Source organism: Phaseolus vulgaris, chromosome 2, assembly GCF_051622355.1.
Source record: "Phaseolus vulgaris cultivar YP4 chromosome 2, ASM5162235v1, whole genome shotgun sequence".
NCBI classification, from domain to species: Eukaryota; Viridiplantae; Streptophyta; class Magnoliopsida; order Fabales; family Fabaceae; genus Phaseolus; species Phaseolus vulgaris.
The window spans coordinates 20,858,361-20,875,036 of NC_143499.1; the positions used below are offsets into that span (position 1 = coordinate 20,858,361).

At 33.8% G+C, this 16,676-nt stretch overlaps 1 protein-coding gene across 4 annotated transcripts; it reads right to left on the bottom strand.

Moving 5' to 3' along the window:
• Nucleotides 1–6,342: 6,342 nt before the first annotated feature.
• On the bottom strand, nt 6,343–10,886 carry LOC137810844 (putative E3 ubiquitin-protein ligase LIN). Of its 4 annotated transcripts, none has more exons than XR_016518499.1 (7): nt 9,430–10,792; nt 9,174–9,312; nt 8,112–9,079; nt 7,836–7,983; nt 7,375–7,640; nt 6,966–7,275; nt 6,343–6,755 (listed from the first exon to the last, which is right to left on the bottom strand). XR_016518499.1 is itself a non-coding variant. In XM_068612313.2 (7 exons), the coding sequence occupies exons 1-7, from the start codon at nt 10,521–10,523 to the stop codon at nt 6,604–6,606; spliced, it is 3,066 nt and encodes a 1,021-aa protein (XP_068468414.1). In that variant the 5' UTR covers nt 10,524–10,886; the 3' UTR covers nt 6,343–6,603. The 4 variants fall into 4 exon arrangements, 2 of the variants coding, with proteins under 2 accessions (XP_068468414.1, XP_068468413.1); XR_016518500.1 differs by having other exon boundaries at nt 6,343–6,758; XM_068612313.2 differs by having other exon boundaries at nt 7,375–7,629; nt 9,430–10,886.
• Nucleotides 10,887–16,676: the final 5,790 nt, after the last annotated feature.

The window sequence follows — 16,676 nt, forward strand, 5'->3', positions numbered from 1 at the left end:
AGAAAAGCATTATTGTTTGATGTTGGTGGTTGGGTTTGGCTTCACTTGAGAAAGGATCGTTTTCCTAATCAAAGGAAGTCCAAACTTATGCCTCGTGGAGATGTCTATGGGTATCCCATTACCTTTAGGAAAAGTCTAGAAGGTATCCCTTCATTCTCCACTTTAGGCGTTAGAAGTGGAAGAGTTGCAAGGCAACCTTGGATAGCTTCCTTTGTAAGCTTCTTGTAAACTCATGACCGGTCCTTCTCCTATAAAAGGAGGGCTTGATTCCTTGAAATTCAGATTTGATATTTTGAGTAACTAAATTCTCCCAAATTGGTGAGTGATTGAGAGACTTGTGTCTTCTCCTCTTCTAATCTCATCTTGAGTGCATTCTTGGAACCTCAAGTGGCGCCATCTACACTCATCTTGAAGCCTTACATCCTTCAAGTGGCGTGTTCATCTCCAAGAACTCCAACCACATAAGTTCCCTATTTCATTTCATCTTCTTCATCCATTTTCATTCCAAAACAAATTCTAAAACATGTCTTAGATGTTTCTTTCAATTTCAATCGGTTAATCTTGTTTGTTTTGTGTTTTCATTCAGTAGTTCTTCTTAGCTTGCTGCTCTTGTGTTGTTAATTGAGTTTCATGGAGATTTAATTGGTTCATTTGTGTTTTTTTATGTTTCCATTCGGTTCTTTTGTATTCTTTTGTATTTCAATCGGTTCATTTGCCTTTTCATGGGTTTCTATAAGAGTTTAGCTTGGTTACTTGTGATTTGGTGAGTTCTTGAATGTTAAGAACACTGATCCAATTCTTAGAAAGTGCCTAATCATATTCCAACTCAAGTTGAATCCATAACATGTCCTTATAATATCTCTTTCATGTTATTGGAATCATATCAACAAGGGTCAATGAACCTCCATCTCCACCTATCCACCACCAAAAATGGAAGATGGCCCAAATGAAAAACTCGGTTACATGTAGTTTTAAGCAATCACGGATAGTCTTAAAAACATTGTAAGTTATTTTCATCTACTTTTTCATTTATTTTAAAACATTAATTATATTAAAAACTTATATAATTTTGGATTCTTTCAGGATTCCTTGGTTGAGCAAAACTCCCAAGGTAACTTTGTACCTCATTGTCGTCAAGATATCATGCATCAAGTTATTGGACGACCTAAGCACCCTTATCGTGTACGTGCAGCTGGAAAAGGGGTTGAAATTCGACAATATTTTGTAGTTGCACCACGAAATTCATACCCCTCTCCACCGTAGTGACCAACGAAGAAATGATGTCTAAGATACGACAACAATTAATGGAGGATTTAAGTCAGAAGATGCAACATGAGTGTGAGTGGATGTGGCTAGAGTTTGAGGAGAAGAATCGACTGTTGCGATAGGAGTTTTTATCGCAACAACTTCGTGCTGAGCCGCTTGTTGTTCCCACTCTTAGGAGCACAAAGGGGAGTTTTGTAGCTCCTACAGCGTCAAGGGGTGTCATTGGCCAGATAAGCTAATGTGAGTTACTTATATAGGCAGCATCCTTCCTCAAGTGGTGGCCATTGGAAAAGTCTTGAAGAGGCCACTACCTTACATAACATGCCTCTCCCCCCTGATGTGGTGAAGGTTATGGTGGATAAAGTACGAGTTGTTGATGCTCGTGTTCCACATATGAGGTAACTATTGTGCTTGAGGCAGTTCAGACATTCATAGCCTGGCCCATACACCTTGTTCGAATTATTCCAGAACCCTCGATAAGACTTTAATTTCATTCTATTAAATTATATTTATGTATTATATCTAATTTAATACAAATTTTCTTTATTTTGTAGAGACCTCGTCAGAAACCAAGTCCGCAAAAGAAGCTTTTGGTTCCCATTGACAATCTTATAGCTTTGTTATTATCAGTTGTTATGGCTATTGGTACAAACCCACTCAAGGTTCTGTGGAATGATACGTTTTTTGGAAGAAACATTGGCATCCCCTGTACATATAGATGTCAAATGTTTTAGAATTTGCAATTCGAAACCAGGAGCTTAATATAACCATCGTTCAATTTTTTATGATGTAAGTATCTTTCACCTATATTTCAATTTACTTTTTGTTAAATTATTATTGATTACACTTTAACTAATAAATTGTAGGTATTTCTCTGGAGTTTCTATTAATGACGGGAATCAAGATGTTTATGGATTCTTGGATCCCTATTTCATTAATCCAATTGGAGCAAAGAAATTTGAAACCCAATCATACATCACCAAAGGGAAAACAAATATATATTTGTCCTTATATTAATGAGTAAGTTCAATTATAAGTCGTCAATTATTAGTATTTCATGTTTAAAATATTTACTAATTGTTTTCATGGATGATGTAGGGGTCACTGGCAGTTACTTTTGTTATCCGTAGTTGATAATATTGTTGTGTGGTTTTGTTCACTATACAAGAAGTCATCCACACATTTGAAACAAATAGTTGATGTGTAATTACATTATAAACTTATTTACGTATAATACTTAAACTTCTACTAACAAGGTTTCTTCAATTAATCAAGGAATGGCATGGATATAACATACTCAGAGGTTAACCAGTGCAAATTGTCAAAAGATGACATGGTTGAACCTACAGGTTTGTAATTTTTGTCTTCTCTTTTCATTGTTTATCAAAATATCAATATTAACTTTTAATTTATATTGAATTGTAATGTAATAAAAAACTGGAAGGCTATGAGTGTCACTACTACGTTATGCAATGGATGGTTATCATTGTAAGACTAGGCATTCGAAAAGATTGGGAACAAGTAATAATATTTAAATTATTCTTTATAATAAAAGTACATGTATCTTAACACTAACTTAAACCTTACTTTGTAGTGCTTTATGGAACAACCACTGCCTTTGGAAGCCCTAGGTTATGTGAGAAATGTTTGGGCCACATATTTCGTTAATTACTATAACTTTAGGATAACTAATGAATAGTATAGAAATTAGATAGATAGGAATATGTATTAGTGTTTGTAATATATTTTCTCAATATATATATAATTTGCTTCTTTGAATGAATGTGTTTGAATTTATGTATCTGGCTGTGTTTTTAAATGAACATGTTAGTTAAATAAGAAGGGAAAACACATAAAACATAATGAATTAAAAACGACCATAATAGACGACAATTATGCCCATAACCACCATTTATACCTTTTAGAGAAGGGGTATACACGACAGGTATACCCTTCTTGGAACTGTGTATACCTATATTTGATTTTCGTTATACATTACGGTTGTGAAAAGAACCGTCATCTAGATGTAGCTTATAAACGATGATTTTAGAATCGTTGTCTATTTTCCAATAATATAAACTACGTGTTGATAGATTGCGATTGTAAAACTATTGTCTAATCGCTCAAAAATTATTTTCTAAAAACTTTTATTAATGATAATAAAATTTCCTTCGAATTTGATAGACTTATATGTGAATTCACTTTAATAGTTGGTCGAAGTAAGTATTTTAATTTATTAATCTATTATTGTTTGCCTTATTTAGGATTATTGTCCGGTCCTTAATTCATCAACCCAGTAGATTTTAGTGGAATTGCTAGTTCAGTTTTAGAAAATGAAAAATAAAATAAAATTTTAGTTTAAAATTTTATTATATACATTTTTTAATTATACTGATCTAAAAAATATTTGTTATTATTGTTAGTTTATTCTATAGATTTTATTTCTTTAATAAAATACTGAAATAAAATATAAATTGAATTATTAATGTATTTTACATTCTTTAATTATTTAAATTAATTAATTTTATAAAATAAATCATTTGAACTTTATTTTCCTATTTGGCATGTTTACTTTTGCAAGATGATAAAAAAATTAGCTCTTGTTGAAAGACAATTTAATTTTTACCTTTTTGATAGGCAAATGTAAACTGCACTGATTTATTTTATTACTCTTAAATGAAATTTTATATTTAATTGATGAAATCAGACTTTTTGTTTGATGGGATACTTTTTTTGGCGACCTACATATAGGCTCACGTCGAGGTGCCCTATAAGCTATAAGCCAACTCGTTTTATAAAATAGTAATTAGATTTAAGAGAATTCAAGTAATTTTTTAAAAAAATATATACATTTATTTATATATAAAAATCATTATATCTAAAATATAAATTCAATAATATAATTTAAACTTTAAATATATATATATATGTGTGTGTATTATTTCAATTTATTTATTTCTATAAAAAGTAAAGGAAGAATTATTTATTATTTAAAATAAAATATTAAATAAGTGTATAACTTTTTAATAAATCAAACACACCATGAAAGACCCCTAATTGCATTTCCAACAATCTTGTAACTATTATTTGGATTATTGCGATTCTAATGGAATCTAACATTACATTTGAACCTATATTCAAACTTAGATTTTAGATTAATAGTTTTTTATTCCCACTTTTCCCTTAACCAGTTTTAAATGTTATGTGGTACATTCCACTCTCATCAATTTTCGTACCGTGTACTTTCTGGTGCAAAGAGAGGGTTTGAACTTTGAATAGTATTTGGTTCGTCAATATTATTCCAACATTCCACAGATGAGACACTATTGGAGACCAAGAACTGAGAGCAGCATGTGAACAGAGTGAAGAATGGGGACCATGCATATTGAAAAATGAGGATGATTGGTCATATATTTCCTGCAAAATTTGAGTTTGGATTGTTGTCTTACTCTTTTTACTATGTATATGGCTGTTTTCATTGTTTTCTTACAGATGGGGTTCCTCTAATGCACATAAAGACAATGGAAGATACACTAGTGGCCAGCCACTGCAAGCACATGGCTCATCAAAAACCCTGTCATTTGCTGCACAATTCATTGGTACCCAATTGGATGGAGCTTAAAAATGAGAAGGAATAATAACAGTACCAAAATAGCTACTATTGGCCGTGGGGGAGGATTTCAAAGACAAAACTTATGTTCATTGCTGAATCCTCCTAGTCATGTGATATTCATCTCAAAGAATGATTCATAATTAGTTCATGTATACACTGTATAGTTGTAGGAGAATCACATAGTAAAATGTGATTCATATAAAATTTTGTAATTTTCAATACAGATTTAAATAATAACAAAAACTGTATTAGCATTCTTCCAATGAAAGAAGACAAATGGCATCATAAACTAGGCTAACTTTGTTGCTCTAATAGATGGGTGATTCAGTTAATGGGAGGAAAATAGTGTATATCAACCGACTATATAGAAACCATTTGAAGAAAACTTGCTTTGTCTTTATATATATGGGAAATTAGCATTACATTAGATGCCAAGATTTATGAATCGTACCAAAGGCCATATGCAGAGAGCCAAAACATCAATGTATAGATGACGTGGGACTTGAGCTGTGTTCCAGCGAAGCATGTTTCTTTTTGGCCTGAAAGTAGCTGACATTTGGAATCTAAGTGTTGCAAAAACTTATTCAGCTTTGCATAGTTTCTTGAGTATGGTTTCTTACCATATTCATTTATTCTTAAAACCAATTGTTGGAAAATTTAAAGAACAAAAGAGGCCAGTTAGAGTTTAAGTGTGACTTGAAATGTTATATTATATAAAACCAGTGTTGATAGGTTCATGTACCAAAATTACAATATAAATAAATGACTTCAAAGTAACATTTTTCTATAAAAATAAACAAATACAGTTAAAAACAACTTGAGAAGTGTCATATTCTCTTGAAATTGGGTTGTGAACCATTGTGAAAATCCTTTCCATTTAGATTTCCCAATACTCATTATTATTACTCAAGTGTGGGAGTTTCTCTTTGTGCATGTAAATCATTGAAACTTAACTAAAAGTGTAATCATATAATTAATGGGTGAAACTCAGTTTGCTTAGGTTGTAGAAAGAGTGAGTGTTAGACACCTTTGAAGAGGGTTGAGGAGTCTTTATGAAACTAAGTTGCTTCGAAATAGGACACTAGTACTAATCCAAGTTTATTACGTGCTTGCTTATGTGTGTACATGGATTTAATTTTGAAGTTACTATAAGCTTAGAAAAACAGTTCCTGCAATGGATGGTCACATTCACATCCACATGTTTGTCAAGAGATTCATTTTTCCTTATAGAGAGGGTTGGGGGGGGTGCTTACTTTACTCTGTCCTTTACTCTGTCACAGCCTCGAGCATGGAGGTGCACATGCACAACCACGCAAGAGATAAGTTTGTAATCCATGCAAAATGCTTAATAAAGTGCCCCCCTTTTCCTCATCTCTTTTTTGTCCTCTTTCCTTTTCCTTTCGTGGGGTGATGTTAGAAAGACATTGACATAAGGACACTTTTGTAATATTGGAACAAAAGGATAATAGCTTGATGAATGGGCAACTACTTGTATTGGATATGATTTAGCACCCAAGACTATTTTACTGTTTTCCCCGTGATATTTGTTTCTTTCTTTGGCTCAACAAGCTTTTCAGGTTGTGAGACCATAAGCTATCATAAAATGAAACAAGTAGACTTTTGGTAGAAACAATGCCACTCAAACTAATCAGCTATGCAAACTCAAGGGTGGTGATTACAATCACGCGTGTATGAAAGAGAATGAACAATTCAACACACGGAATTCAAGAATGAGCTTTGCTTTTCATTGTTTTGTATTGCAAGTTGCTTTTGGAGATGATTTCAATTAGTTCATTGGCAGTCCACGTAACTAGAGAGAGATTCTGAAGATGTTTGATTGAATCTTTATCCAGTGATTGTAGGAAAGAGACACATCCTGCTAGAAGTTAGCCAAAAGAAGGAGTTAAACAAGGATGCAAAATTCTAATTAAAATCTTGTTAACTTATAATAATATATTCTGAAGCCCCCTTTTTGTTCTGATGCCAAATCTAAAAGTTTGAGAGCAAAACTGAAGCAACTTGTCCCATTCAGGAGAAGTTTTAGATAATATTTCTGAAGATATGGCAACGGTTTCTTAGTTCATACCTGAGTTTTTTGCAAGGCATAGCAATGAATATGAAGCCAACACTCTTGCCTCAACATCCTTATCATAATTCAAGGATTTTAGCAGCAGTGGCGTGAGGATTGAGAATGGCATCGGTGGGAACTTTCTATCATCAACTAAGTGAAGGTAGCTACTCATCCAAGAAATTGTTACAAGGCTAGCTCGTGCTAAACTCGGGACTCCATTGGTTGAAGAATCTGAAAGTGCCTTTAGTAAATTATGGTTACCACTTTCGAACATGACACAGGCTGCTGTTCTTCGCCATGTTTCAGCTTCATTCTCCTCTTCATTCTAATCAACAACATGCAACCAATCAATAACTTGAATAACAAGTGATACTTAAACGATTCCTGTTTACAGAAATTGCAATAATTATAATCCAATGACTACCTTGGGAGCTGAATCATAAACAACAATTTCCTTGCCATAAGAGGAATCTTCTATGCAATTTTCTTGAAAGCCAGCTAGGTGTAGAATTGTTCTCTCCATTAATGATTCTCCTGTATAAGTAAAGTGTCCTGCTAACAAGAGTAAAGCTCTTGCTGATTGTTCTTGTATTATAGCATTACATACTTGACAATTTAAAGCAACCACAATTGCCTCAATTGCTTCTGCTCTATAAAAGCTCTCTTTGAAAGGATCTTCCTGCAAAACAACTGCTTTTCCATTTATGAACTCTTCAAGAAACTAAATTTGATACATTACGGACTAATGGACGGTTAAACAGTCTAAGAGCTTGATTTTGGAAACAATTGGTTATAGAATAACTTGGAAAAATATTCACCGAAATGTTTTTCTCCAAACAATAGGTTAATGTTTCCGTAGTAGGATTAGTAGGCTGAAAGAATTACCATAATATCAAGCATCAATAATATTACTGCAACCAGAGGACGTTCTTCGGGTGGGGCCCTCTTAAGGTACATGAACAGAATGTGCATTGTGTTTAGGCCACCCCATCCATCTTTAAGTCCCCTCAAGAAATTTAAAATCTTGGTGGTTCTGATAATTTCAAAAGACTCGTGTCAGCACTTTGCTAAAAGAAAGTAAGCAAACAAAGAGAAGAAGGATAAAAGGAAAGAAATAAAAAAAAAAAAACCCTACAAAAAGTTAGGTAATGAAAAACATGCCTATCAAGATAGAGTAACTCAGCTAGCACAGTAAAGGCACATCCACTGCAACTTTTACTATTGCTGAGAACAATGAGTTCTAGTAAAGAACTCTTCTTTATATTGTCAGAGAGAAAACTCCGGCAGCTTCCTTCAGCATGAATGCAACTATAAATAATCAAAGCAACATTGTTTCTGTGGTGAACCTCTCCTTCTTCAATTCTTTTCGTAAGAAAGGTCAATCCTCCAAGAGAAACAACCTGTCTAGCATTCTCTAAATTCTTATCTTCATCAAAACCAGTAAGAAATTGGTCTATAAAGTAAATTGCAGCCTCTTGAGGACAGCATTGTACTGTGAAGAGGGTTAGAACTTTGTCCCCAAATTCTAACACTCGAAGTACAAGTGGCACCCATTCTGGTGATAACATCTGTTTTGCTTGTGGCTTTAACAGGTAAAGCAGAACGGCAGCTTTTAGGAACAGACCAGTCCTACTTAGAAGTCTCACAAAGATTTCTAGTTGTGGATCCCAGCTCAGTATAATTTCTCTAATTGCATCATTCCTCCCTACTAGTTCTGCTAAAACTGATATAGCCAATTCTAGAATTTCATCTATACTTGAGGCAAACAGTACCTCCAGGATAGCTTCAATTACACTAGATTGTGACACTGCTTCTTCAATTAGAGGGTCAACATGAGAGTTCAACCAAGCTTTGGAAATCACACGAATTGCAAATTCACATTCACTGAGGATATCTGATGAACATATAGTTGTAATAGCTCGAACAAATTCACTTGAAAGAACAGTTGTTTCGTTTCTAAATGAAGCATTGCAGGATGTGTAGTTGCTGCTGTCCACCAAGCTTTCTGCTTGCATACTCCTGCAAGAAAAGCATTTAACATAGTCCAATCTCTGTGACCCTGGCTTTAATTCAGCATAACTATTGTCAATTAACATTGAAGATTTTCCAAGGAATACTGTGTCTTGTTTCTGTCAATGGAGAGAAATAAAAAGATATTATATGTTTCAAATGCATTCTATATTTTCAATCTGATATTCAATGAAGACACTTAAACAAACTTACCTGAAGTAAACTGCGGTTGTATTCATCTCCATACAAATTTTCATCATTCCGAGGGCCCCATCTAATTTTCAGCAATCCATTTTGATCAGCCAGTGTGGTAGATTTCAGCTCTTGTTTGGGACCAAATACCTCCTTGTATCTATTGCAAGCAACCAAAACACAGAAAACTCATAAGTACCATATACCTGGTTTGTTTCTTGTGAAAACATAACTAGAATGAACGAACCAATGAATGCAAAATATTCATGTCACTTACAAGTTTTTGTTGATTGAGGAATGCAAAACAAAAGAATCTGAAGATAATTTTCGTGATGATCCGCGACTTGGTCTTGATGGCAATGGAACAACAGGAAGAGAAGGCTCATTAGCCCCAACTTTAAGCCACTGCTTGTAATACAAAGCAAACAAAGCAGTTCCTGTATCCACTTTTTTCCCATACACTTTGCTCAATGTCCTCATTGTCTTCTCCTTCGCATCCTGACATTCAGTCGAAGCCGAAAGTGCATCGAGTTCCTCAGCATACCAAATTTTAAGATGGAGAAGATGAGGAAGGAATACGTGCTCCCAAAGGTCAGGAAGCAAGTAAGTCCTAGCCAAAAATGGAGAATCACAAAACACTTGCAGCAGGTGCCTAGCACAAATCCTGTTGTTCTTCTGAAGCTTGTAAACGATTGCCAAGTAGAGCTGAGCACAAGCAGAGATATGGGAATTGGGTATTCCACAAGTTGAACCAACTTCCCTTGATGTTTTACTTTTACTGTTCAATGAAGCAACTACGGTCAAAAGCTCAATGGAATTTCTTAAGCTTTCCATCTTTATCTCTTTCCTTGTCCCTTGATCCTGCGCCAACCTGTGAATATTCTCCATGCCTAGTTTCATGTTCACCAGAACCTCATCTTCTGACCCAGAACCGTTTCTCCTTCTGATCAAGTAAGAACTGCACTTGTCTCTGAGTACTTTCCTGAAATGATCATCTTTCACATATCTTCCAATGTAGCCACTGAGGACAGAAACCACTGCCCTGGTGGCTACTTCATTCATGGGAGGTCCCACGGTTCTCGAACCCGGTGATAGAAATGACTTGGAACTGTTCCAAATTTCAGAAACTGAACCAACCCTTTGAGTGTTGGAATGAAAAGACCAAGACCCATTTCGTATCGTGGAGTTGTCGAAGTTACTGTTGTTGGAGCAATCAAGGCTTTTTCGATCGTTGCAAATGTGTAGAGGGAGTGAGTTTATTATTATCTCTGGTGTTTGTGGTGAGAGTTTGAGTTTTGGCTTCAAAGGGTTGAGGTTTGGAGTTGTTTTGTAGAATCCTTCTTCTGTTAGAAGCTCTCTCAGGGAAGTCATCTCTAATGACAACGGTAGAAAGAAAGACAAATTTGAGCTTTCAGTGAAACCACTTAGAATTCAGAGACAACAAATACAAATAATCTGTTTGTTGAGAAGAGAGAGACACCCACAATTGAAAAAGAAAAAAGAAAAAGAAAAGGAAAAAGAAAGACAGAGAGAGAGAAATAATAGAAATTAGTTAAAAAAATAGATTATTCAACAAAAAAAAAAAAGACCATTGTTCATAGGTATGAACTCAGTTCCCCAGATGCTGAATTCTAACATGTAAAGAGTAAACTCATCTATTTGTATAAATAAAATTTAAGAAGTTTAATTTTTGAAAAAAAAAATAGATTATCTGGGAAAAATATCTGCAAACGTAATTTATTATATTGTTATACATTTCATGTATGTTATTTGTTCATATTTTTGCAAAAAAAAAAGTACACAATAATACTCATTCATCCAAAAAATATCTTTTCCTTTTGCATTTTTTTTGTATTCAATACACTGTTCTGTTTTCAGTTTGATACTTTGGTCTTTTTTGTGCCATTAAAAAACGGAAAAATAGAGAAGGAAAATAAGACAGCTAGGTAAAAGAGAGGAGACAACGAGGGACTTAGGAACAGAAATGAAGACAAGAAAAGTGTTGGGCTAATCATTCAATCATGGATGGTGAAACTTTCAAGGTCTTTTAACTCCTAAGTTCGTAACTTACTAAGTTGTATCTACGGAAACCAAAACAGTTTCCTTTTCAATATAACTATATATATAGAAACTACAATTCCAATTACTTAATAGTTATATTATCTAACATCTCAGAAAATACATCTAATTATTTCAATAAATTATTTATTGGTTTCTATATAAATTTGTAGTTTTTCAAAATATTTTTATTATAAAATTATGACTTATAAGAATACAAATAGTTACAATATAAGGTTTAAACATCCTAAAACCTTTTAGGACGGGCCATTTTTGGTAAGCAGAACTGGCGATGCGGAATGAACCGGAAGCTGGGTTACGGTGCCCAACTGCGCACTAACCTAGACTTCACAAAGGGTTGGTCAATTAAGATAGCAGGACAGTGGTCATGGAAGTAGAAATCCTCCTACACATGTATGATTATCTGCTCGTGTACATAATATAATTATCGTAGTTCAAAACACAACAATAAAAGTAAGGATAAACTAATGAAAATAAACTCCATAACATATCTAATTCATGCAAAAAGAACTAATCAAACTAATTATTTATAAACATTTCTTTAAATGTTGTCATATAAAATTTCAATATCAATTACATTATTCATATAGACCACACATGGATTTATTTTTAATCACAATCATTAGATTTCATTTCAATCCATCTGACTACACATGAATCTATCATCTTCCAGAAAACTCATTAAGTATGTCCCTACTAGAGACTAACACCTGATCCAAAGATTACCAACGAATCCAATAGAAGGGATCAGGGTAAGTTCAAACATCCAATAGTGTCTACAGCGGGACCCGGTGCGTATGAACTCCCTCTGAACTTCTCACCACCTGATATCTTAGTCTATATGACTTATACTACTAGTTATACTATTGTTTCAGTAATAAAGGTATTGACCGATGAATCATACAAAAAAAACATTGAATTACAAAACATTTTTTTGATGGCATAAACCACAATTCTAATAAAAATCAGTTTGTGCATGGTCAAAACAACAACTTACACAGTATGAAATTGTGGGACATATCCATGTTGTCATTTTGTAATATAAATTGAATGTCACAATGTGATTTCACTTCAAACTATAATTCAAGGTGTAACATATAATAGGATATTCTATAAAAACAAATGACACCTAATAAAAATAAATAAAAGAAATATTACATAACAAATAACTAATAAATAATAAAGAAATTTCAGTAAAAAAAATTAATTTTTTTACCAAATGTGCAAAATCTGAAGGAAGGAACCAATGAAACGTTGACAAATGGCGTAACCACATGAAGCCACGTAGTGCTTATATAAACGTTCATTCCTTCCACTCTCTTCATTTTCGTTTCCTAAACCCTAACCCTTTGCATTCCTTCCAAAACTGTCTCTCACATTTCTCTCATATGTTATGCTTATGTTTCACGTTTCTCTCATTTCTTCTTTTCCTTTTTTGAAGAACAGGTATTCTTTATCATTTCTTTTCTACAATGCTTGCTTTTATTTTTTTTGCGGATTCTCTTAATCTATTTGTTAAGTTTTTTCGCAACATAAATTTAATTTTTTGGGTTTTTTTAATCAAAGTTCCTTACTTTTATCATTTATGTTGATTTTTTTCATCTCTTTATCGGTTTGTTTCCTCCATTGTTCTTCATATTGTTGCTTCTGTGTTTGTTATGTATTTTGCAACATAAAAATGATTTCGTGTTAAGTATGTCCCTAGTAAAGACTAACACTTGATCCAAAGATTAGCAACGAATCCAATAGAAGGGATCAGGGTAAGTTCAAACATCCAATACCGAGTATCTACAGCGGGACCTGGTGCGTATGAACTCCCTCTAAGCTTCTCACCACCTGATATCTCAGTCTATATGACTTAGATCAGCAATGAAGCTAGAGGATCTTTGTTAAACATGGGCTTTTCATACTTAATGTCATCAAACAACAACTCATACATTATCCCAAATATATGACATCAATTTCATACAATTTTCATCATTCATATATAATACATATCATTCAATCACATAACATTTTAAAATTCATAGCATTCAAGAACTTTTCCAACATCAAAAACAATATTTAACTTTCAAACTATCAAAATATAATATTTATACATGTTCACACAATATAAAATCAAACAATTTTATCAAATAACATCCCTGCAAGAGAAATTAAAATTTGGGACTACGTCCCTTCCACTTTCAGATCTTCTAGCCTAGGATACTATTAAAAGTTAAAGTTAGCTTCTCTTACCTTAATTGTTTGCTTTCTAAGCAACTTCTAGAACTTTATCCTTTAAGTCTGGATAAGCTTCAAGATTTAAGGGCTCTGTTTAAAAATTTGATCGGGTAAAAATGTTCCTTAACTCCTTAAATATAACATGATGTATGGAGTGAGAAATGAAGAGAGAAGAGAGAAGGGAGGGATGGAGAGAAAGGGAAGAAAGAAAAATCGTGGTGGGGGGTTCTGTTTCTTAAAATTTACATTGTTACATTATCTCCAACTACAAAAAAATTTTGTCCTCGAAAATGAACTTACCAAGAAAGAGATTAGGGTATGATGCTTGTATCTCCTCTTCAATTTTCCAAGTGGAATCTCCAAAGATGAGATCCCACAATACTTTCACAATTGGAATACTTTTTCCACGGAGTTGTTTCACTTGTGAATCTAAAATTCTTATTGGCTTCACTTCAAATGACAAATTTGTTAGAATGTATGGCTTTAAACTAGAGGGGGTGAATTGTTTAAAGGGGTTTTTCGCAAACTTTTTAAGCTAGAATGAATTTCTTTGCTAGAAACCAAATTAGGAATTCAGTTAGCCAATAAACAAAGCTCAAAACAGTAAAGCACCAAAAAAACAATCGGTTGTTTCACAAAAACAATCGGTTGTTTATACCAGTAAAAATAACAACAACTGAAATTAAAGAGTTTAAGGAAGAGAGAGATGCACAAACAGTTTATACTGGTTCACTCTTAAACCAAGTGCTACATCTAGTTTCCCAGAAATCACTGGGAATCCACTAGGTAATCAAAATCATATTACATACACACACCACCAAAGAAGTGACCTTGATCCCCTCAAGAAACACACTTCCTTTGGCTCAGCACACACACACCAAGAATGTTGATCTTGACGACCTCAATGGTACACAACCCTTCTTGGCTTTTCAACACCAGAATGTACACAGTTTTCAAAACGAATTACATTGTTACAGAATCAACTAAAATCAATACAGAGTAATCATATTCCACTTCTCTCTTGAATAACCAAAGCTCAAAGTGAAAACTCAAATCTTTGGAAAGCTCTTTGAAAAACTCAAATCTGTTTTTCTTTCTTGTCGTTTGTTATAAAACATTAACAAACTATTTATAGCTTTCAAATATTGGTCAAAGCATTTAAAGCAGGAGCGTATTCAGTTATAAAATCATTTAAAGCTCACTTAACTAAAAAAACTGTTTCTGTTAGAATTTCAAACAAACAATCGGTTGAAAGAGCAAATCAATCGGTTGTTTTGGTTTGACAGCAAGTCAACCATCCAAAACAGTTTTCAAACTTTTCCAAAAACACCTAAGTATAAAACAATCGGTTGTTTCGACAAAACAACAGGTTGTTTTTCACTTAGTTTGCAAAACACTTTAAACTTAAAAGATTTGAAAACACTTAAGCTTTAGATTCAACAAAGAGTGGATTACAAAGATAAACTACCCCAAATCCTACTCTAAAACACATCAGCAACTTCAAGCAACTCCAGCCTTTCATCAAACGCTAAGATTTGGATTCTTCAAAGCTTTGATCACACTTGATTCAACAAAATTTTCTGGATTGAATCAGACTCTAAAATGTGGCTAAGATCAGATACGTACTTTCTTAGTTGGGATATGTGGAAAATATTGTGAATGTTAGCTAAAAGAGGAGGTAAAGCAATTTCATAAGCCACATGACCTATTCTTTTGAGAATTTGATAAGGTCCTATGAACTTAGGAGTCAATTTCTTGGATTTGAGTGCTCATCCTACACCAGTGAACAATGTAACTCTAAAGAAGACATGCTCACCCACAAAGAATTCTAAAGGTCTTCTTCTTTGATCTACATAAGACTTTTGCCTGCTGATAGATGTTTTCAATCTTTCCTGAATCATTTTGACTTTCTCATTGGTTTGTTGTATTAATTTTGGTCCAATTAACACACTCTCACCATCTTGAAACTAGCATAGAGGTGTATTGCACTTTCTTCCATATAATGCCTCAAAAGGACCCATTCCTATGCTAGCTTGGTAACTGTTATTGTAAGTGAACTCTATCTACCAAAGGTAGAATTTCATCCCAACTACCCAAATGATATAGCACACAAATCCTGAGCAATTCCTCTAAGGTCTGGATAGTTCTCTCTGATTGTCCATCAGCCTGAGGATGGTATCCTGAACTAAGTTTGAGTTTAGTCCCCAAAGCTTCTTGAAGTGTTTTCCAAAATATGGAGGTGAATCTGGGATTTCTATCTGAAACTATGCTGGAGGGTACACCATGCAATATGACTATTTCATCTATGTAAATATGAGGTAACTTCCGCATAGAGATTCTCAAATCTATAGGTAGGAAGTGTGTCGTCTTTGTCAACCTATCCACTACAACCCAAACAAAGTCATGTTTTCGCGAAGTACGTGGTAAATGGGTAACAAAATCCATTGAGTTACTATCCCATTTTCACACTGGGATATCTAATTGAGTTAACATGCCTCCAGGCCGTTGATGTTCAATCTCTGATAAGTCAAACAAACAACTACAAACTTGGCTACATCATTCTCCATGCCATGCCATGAATAAGACTTCTTGAGACCTTGATACATCTTGGTCATTCCTGGATGTAAATTGAGTTTGCTTTTATGACCTTCAAATAACATTGTTTGCTTTCGTTCATTATCCTCTGGTATGCATATTCTATTTTTGAATCTCAAAATACCATCAAATCCTAAAGAGAAGTCTTTAGCTTTATCATTATTTAATAATGTAAGAATTAATGGCCTTAACAAGAGGGGGTGAATTGTTTAAGGCAAGTTTTTTGCAAAATACTTGCTAAGAATGAAGATTGATGATGATTTACAGATCAAAGAATCATATTAGCCAAGAAAACAAATTTATTAAAACTGTGATCATAAAAACAATCGGTTGAAAATACGATTTAACCGATTGTTTATGGCAGCAGAAATGAAATCACAATCCAAACAGATTCTAAATGATTGAGAAAGAGAGAGAAGATCACGCAAACAATTATACCGGTTCATTCCTTACTAAAGCTACATCCATTCCCCAGAAAACCACTGGGTATTCCACTAAGTAACCAACAACAGATTACAACACACCACAACCTCAAAGAGGTGATCTTGACTACCCAAGAACACACCCTCTTTGACTTCACACACACAATTAGAACAACCCTCTGGCCTTACAGATACACAGTTTTCA